The sequence below is a fragment of the Coptis chinensis genome, chromosome 1, assembly GCF_015680905.1.
Source record: "Coptis chinensis isolate HL-2020 chromosome 1, ASM1568090v1, whole genome shotgun sequence".
NCBI lineage: Eukaryota > Viridiplantae > Streptophyta > Magnoliopsida > Ranunculales > Ranunculaceae > Coptis > Coptis chinensis.
The window spans coordinates 12,595,004-12,622,020 of NC_141456.1; the positions used below are offsets into that span (position 1 = coordinate 12,595,004).

Below are 27,017 nucleotides of genomic sequence, written 5' to 3' on the forward strand. Positions count from 1 at the left end.
GAGCATTGGTCAATCCAAATGGTAACACCAAGAACTCAAAATGCCCCAGCCGTGTTCGAAAGTCGCCTTCTCAGATATCTTCTTCTTCTCGATTCTCATCGATGGTAGACCGTTCGCTTACGAGATCTATCTTCGAAAATACTTGGCACCCCTTAACTGATCAAATAGGTCATTGATCCTAGGCAACGGATATTTGTTCTTGATAGTCACATTATTCAGCTTCCGATAATCCACTCATAGCCGAAAAGACCCATCTTTCTTCTTCACGAATAACACCGGTGCTCCCCAAGGTGACTGGCTTTCCCTTATAAACCCCAATCTTTTCAATTCATCTAATTGGGACTTGAGTTCTCTCATTTCGAGAGGAGCCATTCGATAAGGAATCATCGAAATAGGCGACGTTCCCGGCATTAGATCTATGACAAAATCTATCTCATGCCAGGGAGGCAATCCCTGCAATGCATTTGGGAACACTGTCGCAAACTCACTAACTACAGGAACAAGCTCGAAGATTCAAACTCGCCCTGGAGACTAAGACCAGCTAACAATCCGTATCTATCATACTTGAAGTCAGACTTGGCCTTCACCCCTCGAGATACCGTATGTCTAATCCCCTTGAACACAACCTCAGGCTGTCCCGGCACTCTAAGCGTCACTGTTTTGGCAAAACAATCTACATGGGCATGATACTTCCCTAACAAATCCATTCCTACGATGACATCGAAATCTTTTAGGTCCATCACCGTTAGATCGACTATCATCTCCTTATCACCTATCTTTATCACACAATGGTGACAAATTTCAAAGAACATAGTTTTCTTTCCTAGAGGAGTAGATAGAATAAGCTTCCTCCCCGTATTAACTACTTCCAATCCAAGAATTTCCACCATATTTTTAGAAATGAAGGAATGAGTAGCACTCGTATCAAACAAGACATGCACCTTATGAGTAAACAAACATATCATACCTTCCACCACTTGATCGGTAGCACTGATATCTGCCCCCATAGCATTATATACCGTGGCTTCCTCTTGGACTGATGCAGGATCCACAACTTCTTCCTCTGGCACTAGATAATACACCTTGCCATGTGGTCTCTGTTCCACCCCTGAAGTGGACTTGGGACAAAACCGCTTGATATGCCCAGCTTCACCGCAACTATAGCAAACCACACTCTCTCTCCCCGACTATGTACTCTGCGGTATTACAGATTGCAATCTAGCTCTCTGACCTTGAGGCCTCAAATTCTGCACTGGTGCTCTGGTCTGAGAAGGAGCAGGTAGCCTCGGTGGCCTCTATGATCCACTCATCTGTCTCGCAACTGGTAGACTTTGTGATGGCCTAACCACATTCAAACCCCTGTGTACAGCTGGTGCCCTCCACTGTGGTGCCTGCTGAATGACTGGCCTATACATCCGTTGCGACCACTGAACCACTACCTTGGTAAACCCGCCTCTTTTTCCGTTATCCCGCCTACCCTGAGATGCCGATTGTCTTACCCTTCCAACCTCTTGCCTCAGAAGCAATAATCGATCGTCCACTCTTTCAATACCTTAAGCCCTTCTCACAGCCTCGGCATAAGAATCGATCCAAGGACCGACATCTTGCTCTCAGATATATGGTTTCAGCCCGTCAATGAACTTCCTCGCCTTTAGCTTTTTCCGTGGAAATCAACTCCTTCCCATATCGCGTGAAAGAACAAAGAATTTCTCTTCATACTTGCCCATCATCATGTTTCCTTGTTCTAACTTGAGGAATTCCATTCGCTTTCTTAGCCTCGGTAACATACCTCAGAAGGAATAGTTCTTCAAACTTAGCCCAACTCATAGGAAATGTCTCTACATCCTTAACACTGATCCACCAGTGTTTGGCTTCACCTCTAAGCATGAAGGCAGCCAAAGTAACCCATTCCGCATCAGTACACATCATGGAGTCCAGCATACTAGACATGTCTAACAACCAGTCTTCGGCTACTTTAACCTCAGAAGACCCCACAAATTCAGGTGGACGTAACCTGATGAAATTTGCAAGCAGAAAACCTGGTTGACTTTGCACTTGTGGCCTGAACTCCTCAACTCTCACTGTGGTTGGGGATGCTACCTCTGGTGTTACACCAGGTGGAATAACAGTGGATGTCAGAAGAGGTTGGGGCTCGTTCCGACTAGCCCTCAAACTTTTGATCTCAGCTCTCATCTCATTTTGTGCTTGAGCCATTTGATTCATCATAGCGAGGAGCCTATCCATTCGGTCCTCCCGACCACGATCCGTAGCATCATCACCACTAGTACTTTCCGATCCATGGTGACTATTCTGCACATACACAAAGAGCCAACTCAGTGTATGATAAATTAGAGAGAGAGTTCTCAAAATTATGCAAGAAGCGTAGGTCGCGCCCTATGGATCTCACATGCACAGAATGAACGCGAGTAGAATTTCAAGAGATGAGCGCAGTCGCTTCGTGGTTTCACATGAAGCAGTCGCGCTACCGCACCTCGAAATGAAAATTCACTCCGACCTAATGGTGTCCGATTCACAAATTTTTCCGACACGCGTGTCCACGCTCTCCATTTGTGACAAGACAACTACCCGTGCGACGTCTCGACATTGCTAAGCTAGTATTAACGTTTAATGGAATGTAAACACTACTTAGGGTTTTATCGGGTTCCGACTAAAACTTATGAAACACGTCGTGACCGAGTCCCCCACTACAACTCCCAGACGGATCTAATAGTGGACGCCTCGATACCATCGTTAATTCGAGACCCAACACACATCCCGAGGACGAGGAGTGAATCTCGAGGCTGACACCCATCCCAATTCTACCGAAATTTTGGCAGAGTTTCCTTTGTTTAATCGATATTCGTAAACCCTAAAACCTGTCATAAAACCTGTCATAACCTAGACATTTCATAATACCCTTCCAACAACCATATATATACAAACCCAACCTTCTAAACAATATTATATACATCCACCAACCGTGTAAGTGTAATCGCTACTCAAATACATCAAATATTACATCAAAATGAGCGAAGCTCTCTCTATATATACAACCAAAATGACTAGACTATCTCTATACAATCCAAAATATGAACTTGACTCTGTCCTCGTCAAGCATAAGGGAATCCTCCCAAATCACCATAACCGTCATCACTAGGGTTAGGGAAAACCTCCTCCGCAACTGGCTAGTCTGAAATGTTAAGTAGGATGAGCAAACAACTATGCCCAGTAGAAACGCACATATCCAATAAATAGTTACTTATAGAAAACATTTAAAACATGCAGGGTTTCCATAAAAGTATTCAAATATTGTGACTATATATATACATCACTAACTAGCAGAAATCATCTCGACATGCTTCATTGATATACAAAATATAGTTTTTCACAATCATCATACAACTATTGTAGCCGCTGCATCCTATTAGAATGGTGAGGGTACGATTGGTACTTTCGACCCGATCCACAGGCAATCTCGATTCAAGATTTTTCAAAGTGTGAACCATGCACCGTTGTTTTCCTGATTTTACCGGGCAGGGAGCTGAAATGTCGTTGTTGTGTTCAGACACACAAAATCCCCAAAGCTTTTAGGGCTCGGGGGCCTGCGGACCACGACCCCATACACGGCCGTCACCTAACTTACGGTGGTCAACCGTTCGACGACCGCAGACTCCAGATCCCCGACACACATCCGTGAGTGGACTAAACTCTCACTCCTCGCCTAAAACCTCATCGAGGTAGCATGTAACCCCACACAAGCTAATCACCATACACGGTGACACGCATGCAAGCATGGTTATCTAGAAAAGTAGAAAAGGAATTCCCGGACTACATCCAGTGATGCATCCCTTTAAAGGTGGCCCACCACCTCGAAAGGTGTACACCACAGTTGGAATCCTAGAGCGAACTGCCGTCTCCGGAATTGCGACAACAGTTCCTTTTTTTTAGGAATTCACAATTCCTTTTCTAAATCCCCTCGTGATAAGCATAGTAATATCTATATATATACTCGTATTACCGATTGTTTTCCAAATACTATAGATACATATTTAGATTTTCTTTTAAAACTGTTGGTCCTATATGTGTGAGTTCCGGGATGTCCCCCATCGATCACATACAACCTATGACTCCCAAATGGGCCAGTCATAGTAAATGACAACCGATGATTCCCAAACGGCGAATCATCGTAAATAACAACGAACTCTATCCCAGGGACAATCCAGAACCTCACACATATTTACAAACAACCGGGTAATCCTCACCCGCATACAAAATCCATCTCTCTGTCTCCTTACTGAGACAAGAGACGCGAACCCTTCTCAAAACCAGTTTTTCTCTTTTAAAAAGAAAACAAATCTCCGCTACCCCGATTTTACCAAAACCCATTTCATACGAAAGCTATCTATATATATATAGTTTATAGCGAGGAAATACAATGCAAAACATGAATATCATATATACATGCATGGTTGATAAGCAACTATCTATTTCCTATTTAAACAATTCAAATCATGCATGAAAATAAGCAGACTATATATTGGCATGTAGGTTCCTACCTTAGCAAGCTCCTTCTCCTCAAGCCCACTTAACCAAATCGAGCCCGCTTACCCGAATCAACTCGAATTCAATCCTATAACAGCATATACATATACGTCGGTTGTTAGAATTGATCGAACAACGAGGAATTCTTAACTTAGTATAAGCCGAGAAGAAATCTCGACGTTAAGAAATTGGTTTCGGTTATTTTTTTTCCTATAACTACGGTCAACAGAGCTACAGCCATTTCGGACACTGCTACTCTGACGGTCTCTACGGCTATTCCGCCATGGAAGGCCCTCATATCGACGTCAATCCTATCACATCTCAATTCAAATTCCAAATTTTAACTACAACCAATCCCACGCCCTTCGATTCATATTAAATCTCTCGAAATTCACATTAACAGTTATAAATCGACATGAATCTCTCGAACTTCACATTGACAGTTGTAAATCGACATGAATCTCTCGAATTTGAAATGAATAACCAAATTCTTACCAAATCAAGAAGAAAAATCGCCCTAGCTCGGCCGCTCCACCAAAAATCGCCTCCACTCTATCGCCACCCACAAATTTTTGTCGACATAACAACCACCCCATTCAATTATCTTTCATCAAATACCACTAATTAACTCGAAATCGAGTTTACACTATCGATTTGTAGGCAAAGTTCACTAACCTTTCGCGAAAACCCGACGCACTCCAAGAATTTTCGGCTCCACCACTATTTCCCTCCACTTTAACTCCTCCACATTGCCACTGCCGACCTTCAACACCCCCAATACAATCAATTTCAGTATTACACCCTCAAGAAATCGAAATTGAAGCTAACTATTTATTTGAACGAATTCAAACTCACCTTTCGCGAAAATACGCCGCCAATTCCAATAATTTTTGAATCCCAACACTTGATTGAGTGTTGTTAGTGATTGGGTGTTTGAATTCTTGTGTTGAATCTATTGAATTTGGGAGAAGAGAGTTTTCTCTCTCCTAGGTTTTCAGTATGGGTGAATTGGGGAAGAAGAGAATTTAGGTGCGATTTTTTTGTTTCGCGATTCCGTTTTTCCTATTTGGGCCGATATATTTAAGCCCAAGCCCAATATATTATAATTAGGCTTAAGGTCCTCACACTCCTAACCGCCAACTCGTTTGACGTCGCGTTGTAATTATTTTTCCGACCCATCCCGCTAAGTTTAATCTTCTATATTCTATCTCACCGCATACTATAACAATGACCCAATCATGCGTGTAAGCTGTTAACTCGTGCCAGCTTCGAACGCAGAAAATCGCTAACCGACATTTTTGGTCAAATTTTCGTATAAGATTTGCTTATCTAACGGGCTTAGGAGTCGGAGTTAAGTTTCCTTAAATTTCGTACGTTGGAAATATAAACCCGACGACCAATTTACATAAATGACCCTAGATTTAATATGAAATTTACAAAATACCCTTAATAATAATTCAGGACTTTACAATACCTAATAAAGACCTCTAGCTCAATTAGGAATAGAATGGTGTGATAATAAATAGTAGATGTGATTGATCGACCTCGGCTCCTCTAACTGTCATTGAGTATGTGAGAAAATGTGTGCCCACTGCGCACTGAAGTTAGCAAAACCTAAGTGGAAAAATTATGAGTGAATTTGTGTTTCGACATATACCTGCGAGAACCCATTTAGGTACGCTTTCCAAAGGATCCAGAAACGACCCTGCTAGTACTTTTCAATGTAAAGCTCACTATATGCATGTTCATATGTAGATGTTTTAATTATTGTATGCATATTAACTTGAGTTTCAAAGGAATTAATCATCGTTCCCCTCCAAGGAGATGTATAGATATCTGAGATTAATTTAGGAAACAAGCTTTTGTTACTGAGTTGTTGTAGTATAAATGAAGTTTTGTGAGTATCTTCTCTGGAAAACTCTCATGAGGCTATAACCCGTCCACTAGGGAATTCCTAGTGGTTTAAGGCCTTGTTGCATACGGTCAATGCAACCGCGCTCTGCGAAACGAGATTTAGTTTAAGATGCACAGTTTTGACCACTTATCTGTTTTAATGTCTCTTCTTTGCTTGAGGACAAGCAAAGTGCTATTTGGGGAAGATGTGATAAGCACCTAAAACTGTACTATAAACCCCATAGAGACATAATATTTCGGTTAATTTTGTATTTAATAATCATGAAATAATCGCATTTTTGTGTTTTTGCAGGTTGGAGCAACTAACGTACAAATAATGATAAAGCCAGCATTTAAACACGGAATAGGGAGTGTACATAAGCTTTCCGATTAAACCCATGTGAAGCCCAACAAATCCGTACAGAAGCATCAAACTTCCGAAGCTCCTACCTCTTGAACCAGGACTCCGAGTGCAACAAGTGAGCTGCTTAGATAATCAATGCGATGAACTCTACTCATAGGCAGGAAGTTATAAAATTGCCAAAAGACCGGACCGCCACTAGACTGCACGTGGACCTACTATGCGGGCCTGCAAAATTTGATAAGTCATTATACAAGTCCAGACAAAGGTGTAAATAATTGGGGCAAAAGTGACACCTTGTATGTAGTTAATAAAGTTAGATGAGAATAGGTGTTAATAGTGAAAAAAAAAAAGATAGGTGTCACTTTGTTGTGGATTGTGTGGGTAAGGAGGAAGTAAATGTGGTTTTGTGTTTCACGTGGAAGGAAATGAGATTTCTCTCAAATGGAGAAGAAAACAAAACAAGGGGGGATGCACTACATTGATTGCCTTAACTCTTGTTCCATTTAAATTCCCATTCTTTATCTTTTGAGAGGAGTTTTTAGTTTTTTTAGAAAAAAAAGCTTGTAAGATGTTAATGGTGGAAACACTTTCTAGTTTCTAATAAAATTTCTTTCTTTCTTAGGTAATCTATTTTTACATTCCTTTCTTATTTTTATTACTTATTAGTTTGTATCTTACAAAAATAAACCCAAGGATCATGAGCTAAAATCCTCCAAGGTGGAGGGTTAATGATGCTCATGTGAGGGTTTGTATAGATTTCTTTGTAGTAGGATTCCCTGCCTAAACCTAAGACGTATATAACACACTACCCTAAAATGGTAGTGTCCGGCCAAACTTGATGCCTGGAAGTGAAGAAAGGGTCGCGTGCGCCTCCTTTTCCATGTCTGGGATAGCCGCGCCCGCGAACCTTAATTAACTCCATGTTTCTAGATTTGACAGGATTATGTTTTATGAGTCCAGAAGTTGAGATGGAGTTTCAAAGATGAAAGTCCAGTTCAACTTCTTATGCTAGGGAAATGGACATAGAGATGAGTTCATCTCGCTAGGGATCGACGCTCAAGCCGGTTCGGGTTTGATAATATACTCAAAACAGCTTAGAAAAGGTAGGAATCCTATACTAAGATAAGATAATAAATTCTTGCATGAGTATTATAATCTTCCACTACTTTTTTTCTTAAATATCTTGTAAAATTCTTAGTCTTTTTCTACTGTTTTCGTGTTTTCACATTTTTTTTGCACTCGTTATGGTTTAAACAGCAAAACCAAGCTTAGCTAGTAATTCAATATTAAACTAACTCACTAGTTTCCTCTTTTAGAGCATTAGAAAGTTGCATGTTGTCCTAGAATTTAGGTTGGTTTGAATTCCTACTCAACTAAACGCAAGAAGACGTAGTGAGTAAGGACTTGAGTCTACTCTGAACGAAATAAAGATTTCGTATCTTTATACCGAAAAGTGATAGATATCACATGAGAAATTGTAGGTTTCACAAAACTAACCTCACTGTGAGTGTACAATGTACTTAAGTTCTTGTAATAACTCATGTAATAGGGGGAGGTTGTCATTAAGTTCTTGTAATAACTCATTTCTCATCCACGGCCACTCTTCCTGACTTCTTCTCAGTGCAATGCACATTGCTCTATACCCGCAATTGCCATCACCCACAGGGTCATCCACTTTAACAATATATTTGTGCAGTTCTTCTGGAATATCCAAACCGTAATGTTTCGGCCCCCTCAGGATGCCAATGTCTAACTTTTGAGGTAATTTTTGAAAAGAGTTATTCCGTGGTGTGGTTGTTTTAGGTGGTAAAGGTGATTTTTGATAAGAGTTATTCCGTGGTGTGGTTGTTTTAGGTGGTAAAGGTGATTTTTAAGAAGAGCTCTTCCGTGGTGTGGTTTTGTGTGGCAAAGGTGGTTTCGGAGAAGACTTCTCTGCAGGTGGGTTTGGAGTAGCGTATTTCGATGGTGTGGGTGTTTTATGAGAAGACTTGGAGTTTGGTGTCACACCCCGAATTTCGACAGAATTCGGAAAAATATTATTTGTTCCCGACTCTTCGATCTCCGAGGGGTGACGCACTCTCAACTTCCAAAAAACCCATAAACAGTTTAAATATGTGGATAATTAAAAACCAATAAAAATTTTAACTAAAACAAAAGTCCTCTTCATTACAAAAATTAACAAATGAAAATGCAAATAACCTTATCTCAACTGAAAATCTATATCACCTCAAAGGAAAACAAAGCCTATCTTGAAATGTGACGCTAACGCAAACCACAGGCAGCAACCAATTTTCTTCAACACTAAACCTGTCAAGACTTATCAACTATGTTCATTTAATGAACACACCCGATAAGCAAACATGCAAATCGGGTCAGCATTATAAAAATACTGGTGTGAGTAGCCCTAAAATACAACATATAATTATACATATATATACAAAATCCATAAGGCCGTTAGTTCCTCCACTGAGGCGCCTTAACTTCTAACAACTAATACAACATCCTTAAGTACAATAATTAAGGCAGGTAGTTCCTCCACTGAGGCGCCTTAACTTCCCACTAACCACACAACAAACTATACTCATAATAAATAAGGCATGTAGTTCCTCTATCGAGGCGCCTTAGGTTCGAACTAAACAAATAACCAACCAAGCATATTATATACGTACTGCATTTCATGCTCAATTATATTACAGAGTGGGTCATCTCTGCACGAGTAATTAGTTTGACCCACCCTTATGCAAAACCATATCCAAACATCTATCTAAAGATACCTCATTAACTAACATATTACCATAATTAGATTATTTCAGGCTTTCTTTGTGTGTCCCTAAAATCACGTCGTTTCTATGTCTTACCTAGTTTCCCTGGGTACCACAATCGCTTCCCAACGCCGAACATGTACATCCACATGCCTCCCCTTACATAATGAATCACTCCGTGCGTAACTACCCCGGCGGGATGCGCGCCGCGACACCAGTAACCCTCACACGAAAGCCATTATGTAAGTACTGCCACTATTCGGCATAAAATATCGCGCGTCTCGTTCTAATTTTGCGAACGGAATAATCAAGCCACCATTCGGCTACGATTGCCCAACACATGGGTCAATCAACATCTTATATATATATATACACCCTACACAAGGGCTAATCATATCGCATACACCTACACAAGGCAAATCACATGTGTTGTGGTAGTCAGGTTCTAGGATTTTCGTTACGTAATTTATTCAGGTGTCATACATTTATGACTCATAATAACTCCACTATATCACGTGCAGGTCAAATACATTATTGCACTAAGCCACAATATTTAGAAATATCTCAATTATATCTCGTAACCACTTTCATTCTTTCACGTGCCAATATATTATTGCACTACACCACAATCCCGTGGGAAATATCCACAAATACTCTACTAGCATCTCACAGATAAAATAATGGAGTGTCTATACATTTATTTCTCCACAACTATTGCATTTAATATATATATCCCAACCTATTATATAATGTCACAATATCACCGTCAAATCTTAATTAGATAATGACAACCAAATCTATACAAGCTTCCACAGCATTTTAGCATTTGATTTATCCATACAATTTACAACATAAAACGTAGCACAATTAAACAGTCCACAGTCCACAATCAAAGTCCATGAATCTAAGTCCGTATATAATTTAATTCTCGTAAAAACGTATATGTCTAAGTCCTATAAAAATTCCCCTTTTGTTACGTGTCAAACATTATATGCTTTACACACTACTCACGTCAAATCTTAATTAGATAATGACCAACCAAGGTTATACAATATCGACAATATTTTATTACTACATTTGTCCATATTTTTAAATATGTGAAAAACTGAAAAAGTCAACATTCCACAGTCAACGGTCAAAGTCAAAGGTCAACGGTCAAAGTCAAAGTCAAAGTCAACACGTCATGGTCAAAGTCAACACATCATAGTCGAAGTCAAACTGTCATTGTCAAAGTCAAACTGTCATTTCCATGTTCAACAGGTTCAGGGTCGTACCCATGGTTCATGGCTAAGGTCAATGTGCATGGCTCATGGGCTCCTGACTAAGGAAGCGGTTCGGACCCAACTAGCCGAGCCCAAACCCCAAACCTTAGAACCCAAAAGTCTAAATGTTGAAAGACCCATTTGGATCTCTATTTTAAGTCCTATGGACTGGCCCCAAACAATCAAGCTAAACTGGCCCAACAACTTAAAACAAAACCGGGCCCAATCAAAACAAATGAAACTGGCCCATGGAACTTAATCTAAAACTGGCCCAACAACTTAAAACAAAACCAGGCCCAACACAAAACAAATTAGACCGGCCCAAAGAAGCCAACCAAGGCCCAAGCCCAACTGACCCAACAGGTCGTCCTCTCCCTCCAGCAGCTCTCTCCTCCACCACTACCAGCCACCTGCCACCACCGTATTTCTCCTCTTCCTCAAATTTCATCATATCGGTTTAACTCCTCCCGGAAAACCCAACCTCATTGATTCCCACCAACACCGGTTTTGGTAACTGTCAAGATCACTCTCCACAGATCTCGACCGCCATTGCTGGCTGTTCAAGCTCCCCCACAGCCCTCATTCGACAGCCCTCATCTCCTTAATCAAAACTCATGACCCCATCACCAACAATTCATTCAAAAACACAACCAAACCCAACAACAAGGTATGAATACAAGTGGGCGATTTTTCTGTCAGCCGCCATTACCGATTTCTCCAAGCTCCCAACCGCCCCCAACAGCACTCAATCAAACATCCAACCAACATAACAACCTAATAAACACAATACAAGTCAAACAGTAGGCAGAGACGATTTTCTCTGTTCTCTAGGCTTGCACCCCCATTAACACTCCTCGAAGCTTCGACAGTTCAAATAAAATAGCCCCCACCACATTATTACAGTTCGACAGTTCCATTTCAATATCCGAGTTTCACTAGAGTTTTAACAACCCGACGAACACGACGCCAAATAAAACAAGATAATGAGCAGTATAAAAAAAACAGAAACCTATACACCGATACACGAAAACTATAAATTTGGTGAAATAGCAAAAATAGCTACTCACCTTTATTAACAGCTCGACGAATTCCTCCTAGTCCGAGTCGTCGCGCTCCACCCTCCAACAAATGAGTTTCTATCTCTGCCTCCATTTTTATTATTTTTTTATTCTCTAAAAACCCTATTCTCTATAACAATGTGATTATATACTTGGGTTTGAAACCCAAGCCCAATACAAACTCGGGCCCAGAAACCAAGCCCACATATCCCAAATCCAATCCAATCAAATATTAAATAAATACTTAAATTAATAAATAAATAAATAAATAAATTTTAAATACGGGCGAGTTACATTTGGCGTACATTCCAATTTTTGCAATGAGACCCACTTTTCATGCTCACGTTGGGAATGTTCAAAACCAGATGAATCTTGCTTTGAAGAGTTCTCATCCTTAGTTGGAAGCTTTCTCTTGCATCTACCCTTAGGCCGACCTTTGGTTTTCGTCTCCTCATGAGGTGGTTCTAGCCATGTACTTTCTGGCACAGCAATCTCCATAAGTTTCCTAACCATAACCCTCTGCTCTTCTTCAGAAGCCATTTCATACCTTTTCATAAACATATCCATCGAAGGTCTACAATCGGGACCAACACCCACCGACACACTTGGAAAAGCAGACAGAGTTTTCCAAAAGGGATCGATAACACTCAAAGATATAGAACGTTCTTGCTTTTAAAGTTCAATGATTTAGTGAGCACATGGCAATCCATGACTGGTGCGCAAATAACACCCACAAATGACCTCAGATCCTCAGCAACACAACTTACACGGGTATCTAGTTCTTCATAAAGCAAGTCCAAACATTTTCTTGAGACCAGGTTTCTGAGTTCACGGAATAAAGGAATCCGGTGGTGGTGTTGGGTTACAATCAGACTCTTCTCAAACGTACCTCTAATCTCAGACATCTGGATCTCTAAAATCGGGTGGATCAAGTAAAACATACTTAGAAAATCATGTCTGTTTGTGTTTCCTAGAACACGTTTCACCTGAGCATGAGACCCTTCAACTCTATTGGTCGTTGTACTCCCAAAGTGAATGTGTTGATCTATCCAACAACATACGAATCGATCCTTGTAAGGCAACCAAGTTTCTCGCAGATAACTAACAAAATTGGAGTACTCAACCCTATAGTGTTTTTCCAAAATAGCAATTCTACGGTTGAAGATATCCTCAGTCCTCGATTTCACTACAGTGTTCCACGAGAACTGGCCTTTATCTACAAGTTCTGTGGTGGAAAAAAAATCATTGCATTTCTAAAGGATGCACATAGAGATATGCCATCTACAGAGATGCTTGTGCACGTCAGGAAACACAATATCAGCGGCACTCATCAAGGCCAAGTCCCTGTCAGACACGATCACAGATGGCCTTTCTTTACCCAGCAAGTCGTTAAACTGACGCAAAGCCCACTCATAGTCTATCGTTGTTTCAGACTGAAGCAACACTTGACAGACCGTGAAAGACTTCCAGGTTGAAGTCACCCCCACAAACTATACAAAAGGCCACCGATACTTATTGGTTTTGTAGGTGGCGTCTATGATGAAAACTTTTGGAAAAGTCCGAACCATTTTAACACCATCCGGATGGGCCCATAACAATCCCATTATCTCATCCGTATTCGTATCCTCTCTCACCTCCTCGAAATAATGGTTTTCTGTTAACAACTCACGCAATCTCTGTATTTGCGAGCGATCGTTCATATCCAATGTCCTCACCTTGTGCCTGGCATAGTAAACTTGACATATGCTAGATAGGTTATCAGGAAACCTATGTCTGATGGACTTCAAAACTTTTTTAGGCTTAACTCTATTTTGAGTCATCTCTGACAAGAACTCAAATTGTGGAACAGTCAGTTGAGTAGCAAATGCATGTCCTTCAAGGGTCTTCGCCAATGGTAATACGAACGACCAAATCGGGTCGCTTAAGCCTCGGGTGTTCGAATTTTCTGTTTCAGTCCTATATATCACTGTACACATGAATAATTACTACATGCATAATTACTACATGTATAATTACTACATGCATAATTACATTTAATTTCGATTTACATTATTCTTATTAAATGCATCATCATCCATTCCTCTATTTTCTTCACTTTGAACTTGTTCTACATTTTCTTCTTGAATGGGGTCATTTGGAACTTGTTCTACATTTTCTTCTTGAATAGGATCACTTGGAACTTGTTCTACATTTTCTTCTTGATCGAATGGGGTCACTTGGAACTTGTTCAACATTTTCTTCTTGAATTGGGTCATGATGCATTACATTTTCTTCTTCATCTTCATGTTCTAAAATGGGGTTGGGGTCTTCCATCAGTGTTTAGTGTTAGTGTTAGGATATAGTTTTCTTTAGGGTTTAAGGATTTAATTAAGGGTTTAAGGGTTTAAGGTTTTTTATGGTGGAAGAGAAGAGAATAGAAGAGAAGGGCTGAAAAGGTTGCAACAAGTCAAATTCACTTTGGTTTGGGAGGTGCCCAACACAAAACAACTTTTGAGGCCAATGGCACATTTGCAATAATTGTTTTTGTTTTTGGGGTATCCACATATCTAAGAGAAGATAATACTCTTACTAAATTTGGAACTTGTTCTACATTTTCTTCTTGATCGAATGGGGTCACTTGGAACTTGTTCAACATTTTCTTCTTGAATTGGGTCATGATGCATTACATTTTCTTCTTCATCTTCATGTTCTAAAATGGGGTTGGGGTCTTCCATCAGTGTTTAGTGTTAGTGTTAGGATATAGTTTTCTTTAGGGTTTAAGGATTTAATTAAGGGTTTAAGGGTTTAAGGTTTTTTATGGTGGAAGAGAAGAGAATAGAAGAGAAGGGCTGAAAAGGTTGCAACAAGTCAAATTCACTTTGGTTTGGGAGGTGCCCAACACAAAACAACTTTTGAGGCCAATGGCACATTTGCAATAATTGTTTTTGTTTTTGGGGTATCCACATATCTAAGAGAAGATAATACTCTTACTAAATACACAATATACTTTCTAATACTATATATAGTAACAAATATTCTAACATCTGTGACAAGTTCAACATCCGCATAATATGGCATAATTGCTAGAGTATCTTTGGCAGGTGCCTAGCCATCGCAATAGATGGAAACAGGTTGATCATTCTGACCTTACCATTTTCTGTTGAACGTGTGCTTAAAAATTCAATTCTATGGCATTTGACGGAAGGACCGTTTTCCTTAGTGAGGTAAAGTTAAAGGCCTCATTGCTTTCCCCAAAAGTCACATCAAGGCACAAACATTTGATGGTGGCTTACCAATTATGTCCTCTGTTGCTATGGGGCATCCGTGGCACGAAGATGTCAATCTTATTTTAATCACTTGGTTATTTTTTCGTTATCAAGTTCTAATAGGTAGCTGATGACTGATGCATTATGTCCTTAAATTTGTTCATCTGTATATGTGATCCAGATTGCAAAGGAAGAAGAGAAGGGGTGTATTTGAACTTTTTGAACTTCCTGATCAATGATAGCATTTATCTTCTTGATGAGAGTCTAAACAAGATTCATGAACTCAAAGGAATAGAAGCTGAGATGTCTAATACAGCAGAATGGGAATCAAGACCAGCTCAGGAGAGACAGGAGAGAACTCGACAATTTCACTCTCAGGAAAATGTGAGTCTCATATGTTTTTTGTTGAATTGTCCGTCCAGTGCAGAAGCATTGGACAAATTGCTGTGAAAGCATGGTATCTTGCACTTTGTAAAAATATCATGCTTCAATATTTATTTTGTTGAAGTATCAATGATATAGCAATTATTGCCTTTGAAAAATTGGTAAAGCCAACAAAGGGGGTGAAATATTACCATATTTTCCGGGATTTCTGGAGTTAATACATCTCCATGCCACAATATTTTGTACCACGGGTGGAAGAGCTTTACCACCGAACAAGATATCTAACAAAATGAAAACAATTTGTCGTTGTAGATTATCCGTATTGATATGAAATTGGCAATGGAGGGTGTCAATATGTTGGCATTCACATCAAATGAGATTACAGTTCCTTTCCTTCTTCCCGAGATGGTAAGCTCCCTTTTGTCCATCTTATGTATACAATGAATTCTTGACCTACACTGTTGTCATTGTAACATTATTTGTTTTTTCCCAGGTTGAGAGGGTGGCGAACATGCTCAATTACTTCTTGTTGCAACTTGCAGCCTCCCAAAAAAATTCTCTTACTCTAAAGAACCCTGAGAAATATGAGTTCAGGCCAAAAGAATTGCTTACACAGGTTTGGTCTATGAGTTTCTCATTTTCCTTGTATTTTATTTTATTTTTTTTCTGTGTGCCATTTGATATTTTCCCCTGTTAAATTTTGTTGAAATCTGACATGACATGTATTTACTTAAATCAGATTTTAACATTCAGCATTAATGATATATGTAAATATGTTATATTAACAATTGAAGAATTCGTTTATGCTTTAATACTGAGTTTCTGATATTGATTATAATGTCTCGTCATGCGTTCTTTACAATTAAGCCATGCATTTTTTATTTTTTGCATTTTTAGGATTTTTCAGCAAGATATTAAGGGGACAAATTTTCCATTCATGACATATCATGTATTTGTGAGACACTATCTAATGATAATTTCAGCGTGCTATATCAGCATCTAGATGTCCGTTAAAAAAGATGCTTTCAACCATCTTATATAAGTATTTAGTATATTTATTGTTGGGATTTTCTGTTTGTGATTTATCTTAAGAAACCATAGTGTCAACACAAGCGTAATAAAATGGTGGAATACACATCGAAATCTGTGTGCATGGGTTTTGGACTCTTTTTTAATATAGTTTATTTTTTGACTACCCCAAATAAAAAGCACCCATACTAATATTTTGGATGGCTTGTCGCAAGATTGCTTGGATACCCTCATATACGTACGCTTGGCAAGAGGAGACAAAGAAAATATATTTCCCACTGCCATATGTAAAGATGGTAGATCATACACTGAGCAGGTAGACTTTCCTTGTTTCCCTCACTGTTTCTTGTAGTAGTAGTTGAGAAATTAGGGAGTATTTTGATCCATTTGTCAATTAATAGTATTTATTGACATAGATATATCACTAAAGTTAACAAATGAAAAGTAAGAATACCTTATTATTCTGAAGTAGGGTACTTTATAATTACGCCACCAATCAAAGGTCCCATATTTCAAACCTGAAAGGATTATCGAAAAAAATATATATATTTCAGACCTGAAAAATAAACTGCGTATTTTAGCAAGTGTGCCATTATTCACGCTTTGCTTTCCTTATTATACAGCTTAGATATAGTATAAAGCTTAATATTACATGAAAGCGACTCCACGACTACATAACCATTGAACAACTACAACTACAACCTTAATATTGCATTGAAAGCAGGAGCACTCTTCTCCTGGGGTTCGCTATTTTGCGAAGTTTGGGAGTTTTCTTCTTGTTTGTTACTTTTGAAGGCTTTACCAAGCAGGTTGGCGACAGCGGATTTCCCCACCTTCCCTGCAACTTTGGTGACATGTAAAGGAGGGTTTTGATCTTCTCCTAATTACAACAAGGAAGAACGGGAGGGGTTTGGATTTTGGATGTGACCGAGGTCGCCTATGAAGCTTAATCCGCCTCTTCGTTATCTTCTCTCGTTTTTCCTTTTCTTGGGGAGAGAAGAATCAGGTCTGACGTAGTTCCAAAGGTGGTATTTATAGATTTCGGGGAGAGGAGATCCTTCCGACCGTGTACTACTTTTTGTGCAAATGTAGGGTGGAGATCGCGGATGAGTGTTGAATTGGATTTTGGATATGCCCCGCTCGATTGGGGGTAGATCACGGTAGTCCCTATTTCCGGTGATGAGATTACCACTAAGATCTTGGCAATCATTACACCTGGTGGGGTGTGTTTCTATCCGCGTTACAGATCGGCAAAGTGTTAAATCGAGATATCTTCGTTAGCACCACCTACTCGAGCAGCTCGCAGTCGGTCTTGGAGGTCGATATCTTCGATTCGATTATGCTCCTCTCACGAGTCACGATGCCCTATGAGGATATCGCTCCCTACACACCCCTCTCGGTAGGCGTTGATGTAAGGAAACGCTTCTTGAGAAAGAGTCGGACGGCGTGGTGGAGCATGAGCGAAACGATAGTGGATGAACCGGATCGGTAGGGCGCCACTTTTGAATCTTTGTGGCTGGTGAATTGGCGGGAAAAAGGTAGCTTTACCTTACTTGCACGTGACAGAATCGTAGCAGTTGGAGAAGAAACGTGTCGCCGCGTTATGCGGAACTGCTGAAAGGACAGTGTCTTGGAACACGTGTGCGGGCTATAGCGTAGGCTGTAATGATTATTCCTTGGTAACTGAACGGGCGGTTTATACAAAATCAGATTTGAGATACCAAAAAGTTATTTCGTGTTTTCTTCCTCCGCAAAAACGCCAGCTAGGGTTTCTCAGGTGAGTGCTCCTGTTGCTGTTTTCTTTCCAATTTCCATTTGCTTTCCTCTCTGTCCGGCTCGTTATTTTAAGTAGGTAGGTTATTGTAAGGCTATAGGGTTTAGGACTGAATATTTGATAGAAAGGAGTTGTTATAATGTCTGATTCTGATGATACTCGATCGGAGGAGGTCCGAGAGATATCTTTGAGTTGTGGAGAGTACGAGGATGAAGAAACAGTAAGTGTCGGCATGGGGGTTGAGTTGGAAGAAGAAGATAGGATAGGCGGGGGTAATGCCCGATCTAGGTCAGGAGATGATGTGGCCAGTACGTCAGGTCGGGGGGAGATGGCGTCATCAAGCGATGTGCCCCCTAGAAGTGTGAACCGTCGTGCTGCTAACTCTTTCCCCGAACTGAGGGCAGCATATGGGATTAAGATCCCTGACCTGGAGATATACGAGCCACGATTGAGTGAAAATGTTCGTAGTGAGGAGTATAACCCGCCGAACGGTGGAGTTATAATCTGTGAGGGCCAGGTGAGAGCGCATATGCACATACCGCTTCTAAACGGTATCGCGACTTCTTGGCGCTTTGTTGGAAGTCTCCCTATCGGTTAAGTAGGTAACACTGGCGATTATTTAAGGTGTTCGACCTGTTGAACGCGAGCGGGAATATATGACATAAGGGTAGGCGACATAGTGGAGCACTATGTGGGTACGTCGATCGGGAATATGAACTTTAGCTTGCAAAACCATGACGGCCACGTTACTGCTGTGATCGATGGAGTAAGCAATGAGGCCCGGACTAAGAGACCGTTGTTGCTAGTTGGCAATTACTGTGTGAGCGGGTGTATACTGCGAACTAGGATTTGTAACATATCCGGTGGGTAGGAACACTTTTCTGTTGTTATTTTTCGGAACGTTTGATAGTTGTTCTAACAGGTCTTTGTTTTGCTTTGGCTGCGCAGTTTTACGTGAAGCGCTTAACCGATCGGGGAGATAGAAAGATTTGCTCGGCCGAGTCGTCTTGGAAAAACAAAGCGAAGTTGCCCGAGGTTGCACATTTCTTTGTAGAAAAGGGTGGACCGGCAATCCGGAAAAAAGGAAAGCGCAAAAAGCGAGCTCGAAATTCCGCTAAAGGCAAAGGAGTGATGGAGGCACGAACGAGTGACCTGGTAACACGAGAGGAGAGGCAGCGGGTGCATGGGAGCGCAAGGCGTCCTGTTAGGGGGGGAACCTCAGGAGCTGGAGGGTCGGGCAGTCGGCCTGAATGGGGTTCGATCGAGGCTCCTGTGGAGTTGGAGCCAGTGGTTCTGACCGCTCGTGCTAGGGGCAGGTCGGAGAGGAGGCAACGCGACGCCTCGAAAAGCAAGACAACCGGACGAAGCGCGAAAGTAGCTTCGACACGCGTTAAGTGGGGATGACGCTAGCGCGGGGGGCGGATCTGATGGTGGTACGGCTAGGGCCACGGTATCTCGCCGTAGTGGGGCCCGACCTGAGCAGGTCATGGACTTGGCCACTTTTGGAGCGGGGGTCCAAGACGCCCTCGGCGGGGCCGATCCCAAAATCGGTGAAGAAGGCCAAGGCTCCGCGTAAAGGTGATTTGGAAAGCGGTTCGCGTCTGGGATGATCCGGAGGGACATTTTGTCTATCCGACGAGCATGGGGCGCAATAATCGTGAAACGGTTTAATCGTTGCTTGCCGGATCCAATGAAGATAGCGAGTTGTTTGCTAGAAACGAGATAGCTCGGATGGCAACCGAGAGCTTGGATGAGAAGGGGGCCGACAACTTGAGACGAATGGAAATTGGGCAATGCTTGGTATGTCCGTAGTTTCATCCGAGGTTACTTGTTTGCTTATGCAAATTGTTGTTGTGCTAACCATGTGTAAGTTCATGCAAAATGGTGAGTGGATTCCGAAGTTGAAAGAGATCGCCCGGTTCGCGAGAATCGATAGGGAAATGGTGGTGAAGTTCGGCCGAGGAGCTGAAAACGTCCGGGCGCCGCGATGGAGCGAGGAGCGGAAGATTTGAAGAAAGCTCATGAAAGACCGAAGAAGCCGCCAAGATGTTGAAAGATACTGAAGCGGAAGAGATTTGAAGCAAAAGCTAGAAGGAGTCAAGATAATGTCCGAAAAGCGCCTACCGTGGAAAAATGGGTAGGTCAACGAGCGATTATGCTTTACCGCAAGAAGGTTGCTCGGGACGCTAACCAGGCCTATGACATCGGACGAGCCAGACTTCGTTGAGCCGGAGGCTGACTACAATGGCTTGAAGGAGGAACACGCCATTTGGCGTCCGTCCCTCGGTGGAGGAGGTCCGAGGGATGCCGGTGTGGCGATTGCCTCTTCCGTGGCGCTGCCGGGGTGGCTCGAAAAATGCCGCCGCGCTGATCGCGGTGATGAGCTTAGAGTTGGATGGCATAGCGATTATAGTGGGCCGGGAGAGATCTTTGAGATCGATGAAGCTTTTGGCGTGGAGGGGTAGCTACCGTGCCGGAGATGACGAGGTTGTAAAAGTTGTTGCTTGTCTTTTTATCAGCTTATATGCTGTGATACAATAGAACTGGTTTCCTGGGGTAACCTGGGCAGTTCGCCTTTTTTGTGTTTGTGTATTGTAATCTTGAACGAGTGGGTGTCTCTTGCTGATTCGGGGTAGCCGATTGTTGTTAACTCGTATGGGGCCGGGTTGGATTTTCTGAGTAATCTCAACAACTCGGCTCAAGATTGAGCTGTATGAAAAAGCTGTTAAACCAGGTCGTCCTTTGTTTGCATGCGATGATAGATATTTGTTTTGCTTGTGTATGTCTGAGTCGTTTGCTCGCTCATAGTTATGCAGGATTATACGGCTTATATTGGAATGTGGTAGGCACATTGTGGTGACAACCTCCTTACTTACGATTGGTAAGATGGGAGGAGCGTCCTGTTGTTGGAGTGCTTTCGATTGATAAATGCTACGCGCAACGTGAGCATCAGATCGCTGGAGTCTGGCTCGAGACGTAGGTCGAATTGCTCAGATTCGTCGCCGCCAACTGCGGTGTTCCCTTGCGTCGCGACACGTGTAGGAGACGAGCGTTCATGGGACATAATGATGGCGGGCGGATGGCGTTTGCCCTCAAAGGTGATTATGAGGCACTTAGGAAAAGACGTTTCCTAAGGAATATAAACCGCTCCTCGAATACCATCAAGGGGTTTTATCATTGTTGTGCCTAAGCTTCCCTTCATCGTCTTTGCTCTGCCCTTTCGCTGTGCCTTTCTGTCGTTGCTGCTTCATCAGGTACGTGGTTTCTTATCTGCGCGTGTTATTCTGTTTGAGAAATACCTAGAGTAAGCTTTAGCTCATGCCGCAGTAACTTTGCTGCTAGGTTAGGATGGCTAGATGTCGTGCGTTTGTGAGAGAAACGTCACCACTATCAATGGAGGAAATGGAGTTTGATCCTCATGTTCATGGCGATCGTGGGAAGAGAAAGGTTGCTGATGGAGAAACCCATCATAAACGACCGAGGAGAGATAGTCGCCCTGCTGGCGGCATTGTGTTCAGTCGCCACCGAAATGTGGGCTTAAAACCGGCTGGTCGTTCGGGCCGAAATGCAACGAAATGGGGCAAGGTCGCCCAGTCACGGGTGAGAGTTCGTCCCCGCAATGTAAGGATGTGGGGAGCGAATTCTACTACCTGGGGAAGACGGGGAAGAAGCGGATGGTGAAACGTTCGGACTGTAGCTTCCACTCGGCTCCCATAGCGACTAGCGTTCTGAAGGGGATTGTGCTAGATGGTGATAAAGCAGAGGTGGAGGACGAGGACATGGGGACACTACTGGGGACGATGGATATGGCCGCTTGTTTGGTGAGCTCCTGATGCCTTAAGCTGTTGTGCCGACTTCCAGGGGAGTCTGGTGTTCTAACTTTGCTCATGCAGTTTCTTGCAGGGTATGATAAGCTGAAAGATCTTTGTCACGGCGTCGAGATTAGTGGTAACCCTCACGTGGAGTCGGGGGTTGATCGAAATGCGTGGGGGTGGATAAGAAGAAACTAGAAGTGATGTCCACCAAGTACCAGAACGTAGTTCTTTGGAACGTGATTTATCTTGGTGATATGACCGAAAGCTGGAAAGGGAACCGGCCGTTGTGATCGCTAAGAAAATGTCGGAAGGCGCTAAAAAGCCGAAGAAGGCGATATCGAAGCCTCTGTACCGCCTATGCCGCTACCGGATGAAAAAAGTATGACATCACCGAGGAAAACGATTGCGGCGCAGGAAGGAAAGCCCGAGATGCGCGTGATCTTTGAGGTCACTTCGGCATACTGCTTCGACTAGCGCAGCCCCGGAAGACAAGCATGTCATTACTGAGAATTGATAAGGTGATCTTTATTTGACTCTATTAGTCTTGAGTTGTAAGTGTAGTCTACATTTCTCTCTCTTATACGAGAGCAAACAATAGAGCTGTGTTTTCAGGCTTGCCTTAGCAGTTCGGCATTTTCATTCAGAGAACTGGTTTCCACGAAAGTGGCAGTTCAATACTTGGTGAATTTTTGTAATGATCCTCGATCTGGATTTCCTGGGTAATCCCAGCAGATCGGTGGATGTATTTGTTATGGCGTATGGTCATATAATGTTATTTTAGATGTGTATGCATGCTGCCGTGTACTTGTGTGTAACTAGCATCCTGATTCTGATTCTAGAAATATGCGTCCTGTTATGTAGTCAACCCTAGAAATATAGGTCGTTGATGTTGAGAGGCTACAGAATTGGAGAGGCTTGCTTTCGGTGCTGTGGAGCTCCTAGAAATATAGCTTTGCTTCAAGACTTGGAAAGAGCGTTCTCCGTGGTCGATCCTAGAAATATAGGGCCCCGACGTAACAAGACTTGGAAAGGCTCGTGAGCGAACAAGCTCCGGAGAGGTTATGTAGCCAATGAGCTCCTCAGTGGAGAGCGCTCTCGTAGTAGTCGATCCTAGAAATATAGGTCCTCGGCGTAACAAGAATTGGAGAGGTTATGTAGCCAATGAGCTCCGTGAGAGTCAGATGCTCATGGAGAGCGTTCTCGTGTAGTCGATCCTAGAAATATAGGTCCTCGACGTAACAAGAATTGGAGAGGCTATGTAGAGGAGCTCTATGTATGCCATGAGAGCTCCGTGTAGTCGATCCTAGAAATATAGGTCCTCGGCGTAACAAGAATTGGAGAGGCTATGTAGCCGCGAGCTCCGAGAGTCAGTATGCTTTACGGAGAGCGTTCTCGTGTAGTCGATCCTAGAAATATAGGTCCTCGACGTAACAAGAATTGGAGAGGCTATGTAGCCGATGAGCTCCGCAGAGAGCTCGTGCTTTCGCTGGAGGAGTTCTCCTAGCTTCCTCGCTTGAGAGTATATGTTGCTGGGCGAGTGGCGAGCCAAGTAAAACGTGTTGAGCGTCTATGCTGTGTAAACTGGTTGGCTTGCCAATACAAATAAAGATAGTAACTTGTATTAAATAACACAGGAAACTTATTTGACATTAATGTGAACCAAAAAATATACACCATGGATGGCACTATTGGTAAAAAAAATTCAGTAGATAAGTATTCCAAGGTCGAGGCAACATCTTCCCCTCTTGGGTTCTTATCCAGTATGCTCCATTGCCGACGACGCGTTCCACGATGTAGGGGCCTTCCCATGTGGGTGCTAACTTGGAATCGTCCTGCGTCTTTTTGAGCACTAGGTCTCCAGGTTGAAAAGACCTAGGATGAACTCGCTTGTTGTAGGAGTTCTTCAGAGTTTGCTGATAAGACGCGACTCTGATGGCAGCTAGATCGCGCCTTTCTTCGAGCAGGTCGATTTCTCGCGCTAAAACGGAGTCGTTGTGTCCGGATTCTACAAGTTCTGAGCGAGTCGTAGTGACTGTCAGCTCGGTAGGAATTACGGCTTCTGTGCCATAACACAAGGAGAATGGTGATTCGCCGGTGCTAGATCGGGCTGTGGTACGGTGAGCCCACAGAATATTTTCCAACTGATTTGGCCACTGGCTTTTGTTCTTTTCGATCTTTTTCTTTAGATTCTCCAGGATTGCTTTGTTACTGGCTTCGCTTTCGCCATTACTCGAAAGCGCATCTTTGCTGGAGTAGAGAACGCATGAATGATCTTCCACTTGGCTAGGAACTCTTTGATCGCTCGCCTTTGAATTGAGGCCCATTGTCCATTACTAGTGTATGTGGTAAACCAAATCTGGTGATAATGTGAGTCCAGATGAAGTTTCGGACATGGGACTCTTTGACGTGTGCGAGAGGAATGGCCTCGACCCACTTGGTGAAGTAGTCGGTGGCAGCTAGGACAAAGCGGAAGCCAGTACTCTTCTGTGGGATGAATGGTCCCATAATGTCCATGCCCCACATGTGAAATGGCCCGGCTCGCTATCTTGATCGGTTCGCGGCGGTTTGGATGATATTGTGGCCGAACGTTTGGCATTTGAGACATTTGAGGACGTATGCTTTAGCATCGATCTGCATCCGGGGCCAGAAATATCCTTGAGAGATGGCCTTGTGAGCTAATGAGCGGCCGCCGGCGTGATTTCCACATTCTCCTTCGTGGATTTCTGCAAAAATCAATTGACCCTGTTCTGGGGTAATGCACCGTAAGTGTGGGCCACCAGCGGATTTCCTGAACAGCTTGTTTTGGACTAAACAATAACGACGAGCTTGATATGGGACCTGCCTGGCCTTGGTACGCTCCTCAGGGAGCGTGCCGTGCTGGATATAATCGATGATGGGCTGCATCCATGTTTGGCTCAACTGACTGGCGGAGAGAGGAAATAGGTCGCTTATCATCAAGGTGTGGTCGACTTGGTATGCAGGTCGATCGACGACTTCTATGAGAACTTGTCGGGGAACGCAGCTCGGGGTCTGGGTAGCCAAGTAAGCTAAACTGTCTGCGTGGCGGTTCTCCTCACGCAAGAAATGATGTATGTGTACCTGCTTAAAAGAAGGCAATAACTGATGAACGACCTGAAGATACTTGGAAAGGTTACCTTCGTGGGTAGTGTACTCTTTTGCAACCTGGCGAACGACCAGTTGCGAGTCACTAAAGACTTGGATCTCTTCGACACCGAGCTGAAGCGCCATCCTTAGTCCCCTAATTAGCGCTTCGTACTCCGCCTCATTATTGGAAGTTGCAAAGTCAATGCGGACTGACTTTTCAATCATATTTCCGTCGGGGGAAACTAAGACGACTCCGATGCCACTTCCACCGAGATTACTCGAACCATCCACAAAGAGAGACCAGGGCGATTTGACTCTCGTTTTTGTGTCTGGGAGCTCAGTTTCTTGTTCCCAAACCGGGTCCTCGACCGAAATCTGCTAGAAAATCGGGCGACGACCGACCTTTCTGAGAAGTGCGGGGGACGAACTCGATGTGGTGTTCTCCGAGTTCTTCGGCCCAAACTGCCATTCGAGTAGTCTTGTTTTCTTTGTGAAGGACTTTCTTCAATGGAAGGTCGGTAAGAACTTTGATTTGATGTGCCTGAAAGTACGGCCTGAACTTCCGTGCGGAATACAACAAAGCAAGTACAGCTCGTTCCAGGAAGGCGTAATTCTTTTCGCTGGCGTGGAGCGTCTTTACTCGTGAAGTAGATTGGCTTCTCTGAATTGTTCTCCTCTTTAAAGAGAACCGAAATGATGGCTAAATCGGATAATGGCTGACGATAAAGCCCTGTGTCTCCATATATTGGTTTGGCTAAGACGGGGCGCGGTGAGATACTCTTTGAGAGTAGCGAATGCATGATGACATTGATCGCTTCCATGAAAACGGCTCGCCTTTTTGAGGAGCCGCAGGAACGGTCTGCACTTATCTGAGGCCCTTGATATGAACCGGTTGAGCGCCGCGACCATTCCCGACAATTTCTGTATCTGTTTCTTTGTGCGTGGATCGGGCATATCTAAGAACGCTCGGATCTGGTCAGGATTTGCCTCGATCCCGCGCTGCGACACCTGATACCCCAAAAACTTGCCAGAGGACGCTCCAAAGAGGCATTTTTCTGGGTTCAACTTCATGCCCGTACGACGTAGTCTGGAGAACGCTTGTTCGAGGTGGGTGAGGTGATCACCAGCTTTTTTGCTTTTGACCACCATGTTGTCAATGTACACCTCCATGGTGTCGCCTAACATGTCTTGGAACATGTCAGTGATCAGGCGTTGGTATGTCGCTCCGGCGTTCTTCAGACCGAACGGGAGGACGTTGTAGCAATAGATCCCTTGCTCCGTAATGAACGAAGTCTTCTCTTGATCTTCCTCGGCGAGTGGGATTTGGTTGTACCCACTGTACGCATCCATAAAGGAGAGGAGCTCATGACCACAGGTTTGGTCGACAAGTTGGTCAATGCGAGGCAAGGGAAAACTGTCTTTTGGCGTGGCCTGATTGATATTTGTGAAATCGACACATAGGCGAACTGTGCCATTCTTTTTGGGGACGGCGACAATATTTGCAATCCACTCGGGGTAGTCTACCTTTCTGATGAAACCGACTTGCTTGAGTTTTTCGACCTCGTCGTTGATGGCTTTTTGAAAGCGCAGGGATAGTCTACGAGGTCGTTGTCGGACTGGTTTAGCATTGGGGTTCACATTTAATTTATGGCATGCGATTTGAGGATCGACTCCGGGCACATCAATATACGACCAAGCAAAAACATCTTTATTCATAGATAAAAAATTTACAAGCTGGGTCTTTAACATGGGGTCGAGGTTGGCCCCTACATAGACGAACTTGG

At 42.9% G+C, this 27,017-nt stretch overlaps 1 protein-coding gene across 1 annotated transcript; it reads left to right on the forward strand.

Moving 5' to 3' along the window:
• The first annotated feature begins 15,117 nt into the window (after positions 1-15,117).
• LOC147522215 (putative ubiquitin conjugation factor E4) lies at positions 15,118-17,389 on the forward strand. Its single transcript, XM_086560006.1, has 4 exons — positions 15,118-15,510; positions 15,823-15,918; positions 16,004-16,126; positions 16,755-17,389. Exons 1-4 carry the CDS (start codon positions 15,271-15,273, stop codon positions 16,857-16,859), a joined length of 564 nt encoding a protein of 187 aa, XP_086416132.1. The 5' UTR covers positions 15,118-15,270; the 3' UTR covers positions 16,860-17,389.
• Positions 17,390-27,017: the final 9,628 nt, after the last annotated feature.

What these genes read in the sequence shown, in the direction of transcription:
- LOC147522215 (XM_086560006.1), top strand. Translation starts at nt 15,271, where the DNA reads ATGTCCTTAAATTTGTTCATCTGTATATGTGATCCAGATTGCAAAGGA. An exon ending in AATTTCACTCTCAGGAAAAT is followed by an intron (nt 15,511 to 15,822) that starts GTGAGTCTCATA and finishes TTGTCGTTGTAG; the next exon opens with ATTATCCGTATTGATATGAA. An exon ending in CTTTCCTTCTTCCCGAGATG is followed by an intron (nt 15,919 to 16,003) that starts GTAAGCTCCCTT and finishes GTTTTTTCCCAG; the next exon opens with GTTGAGAGGGTGGCGAACAT.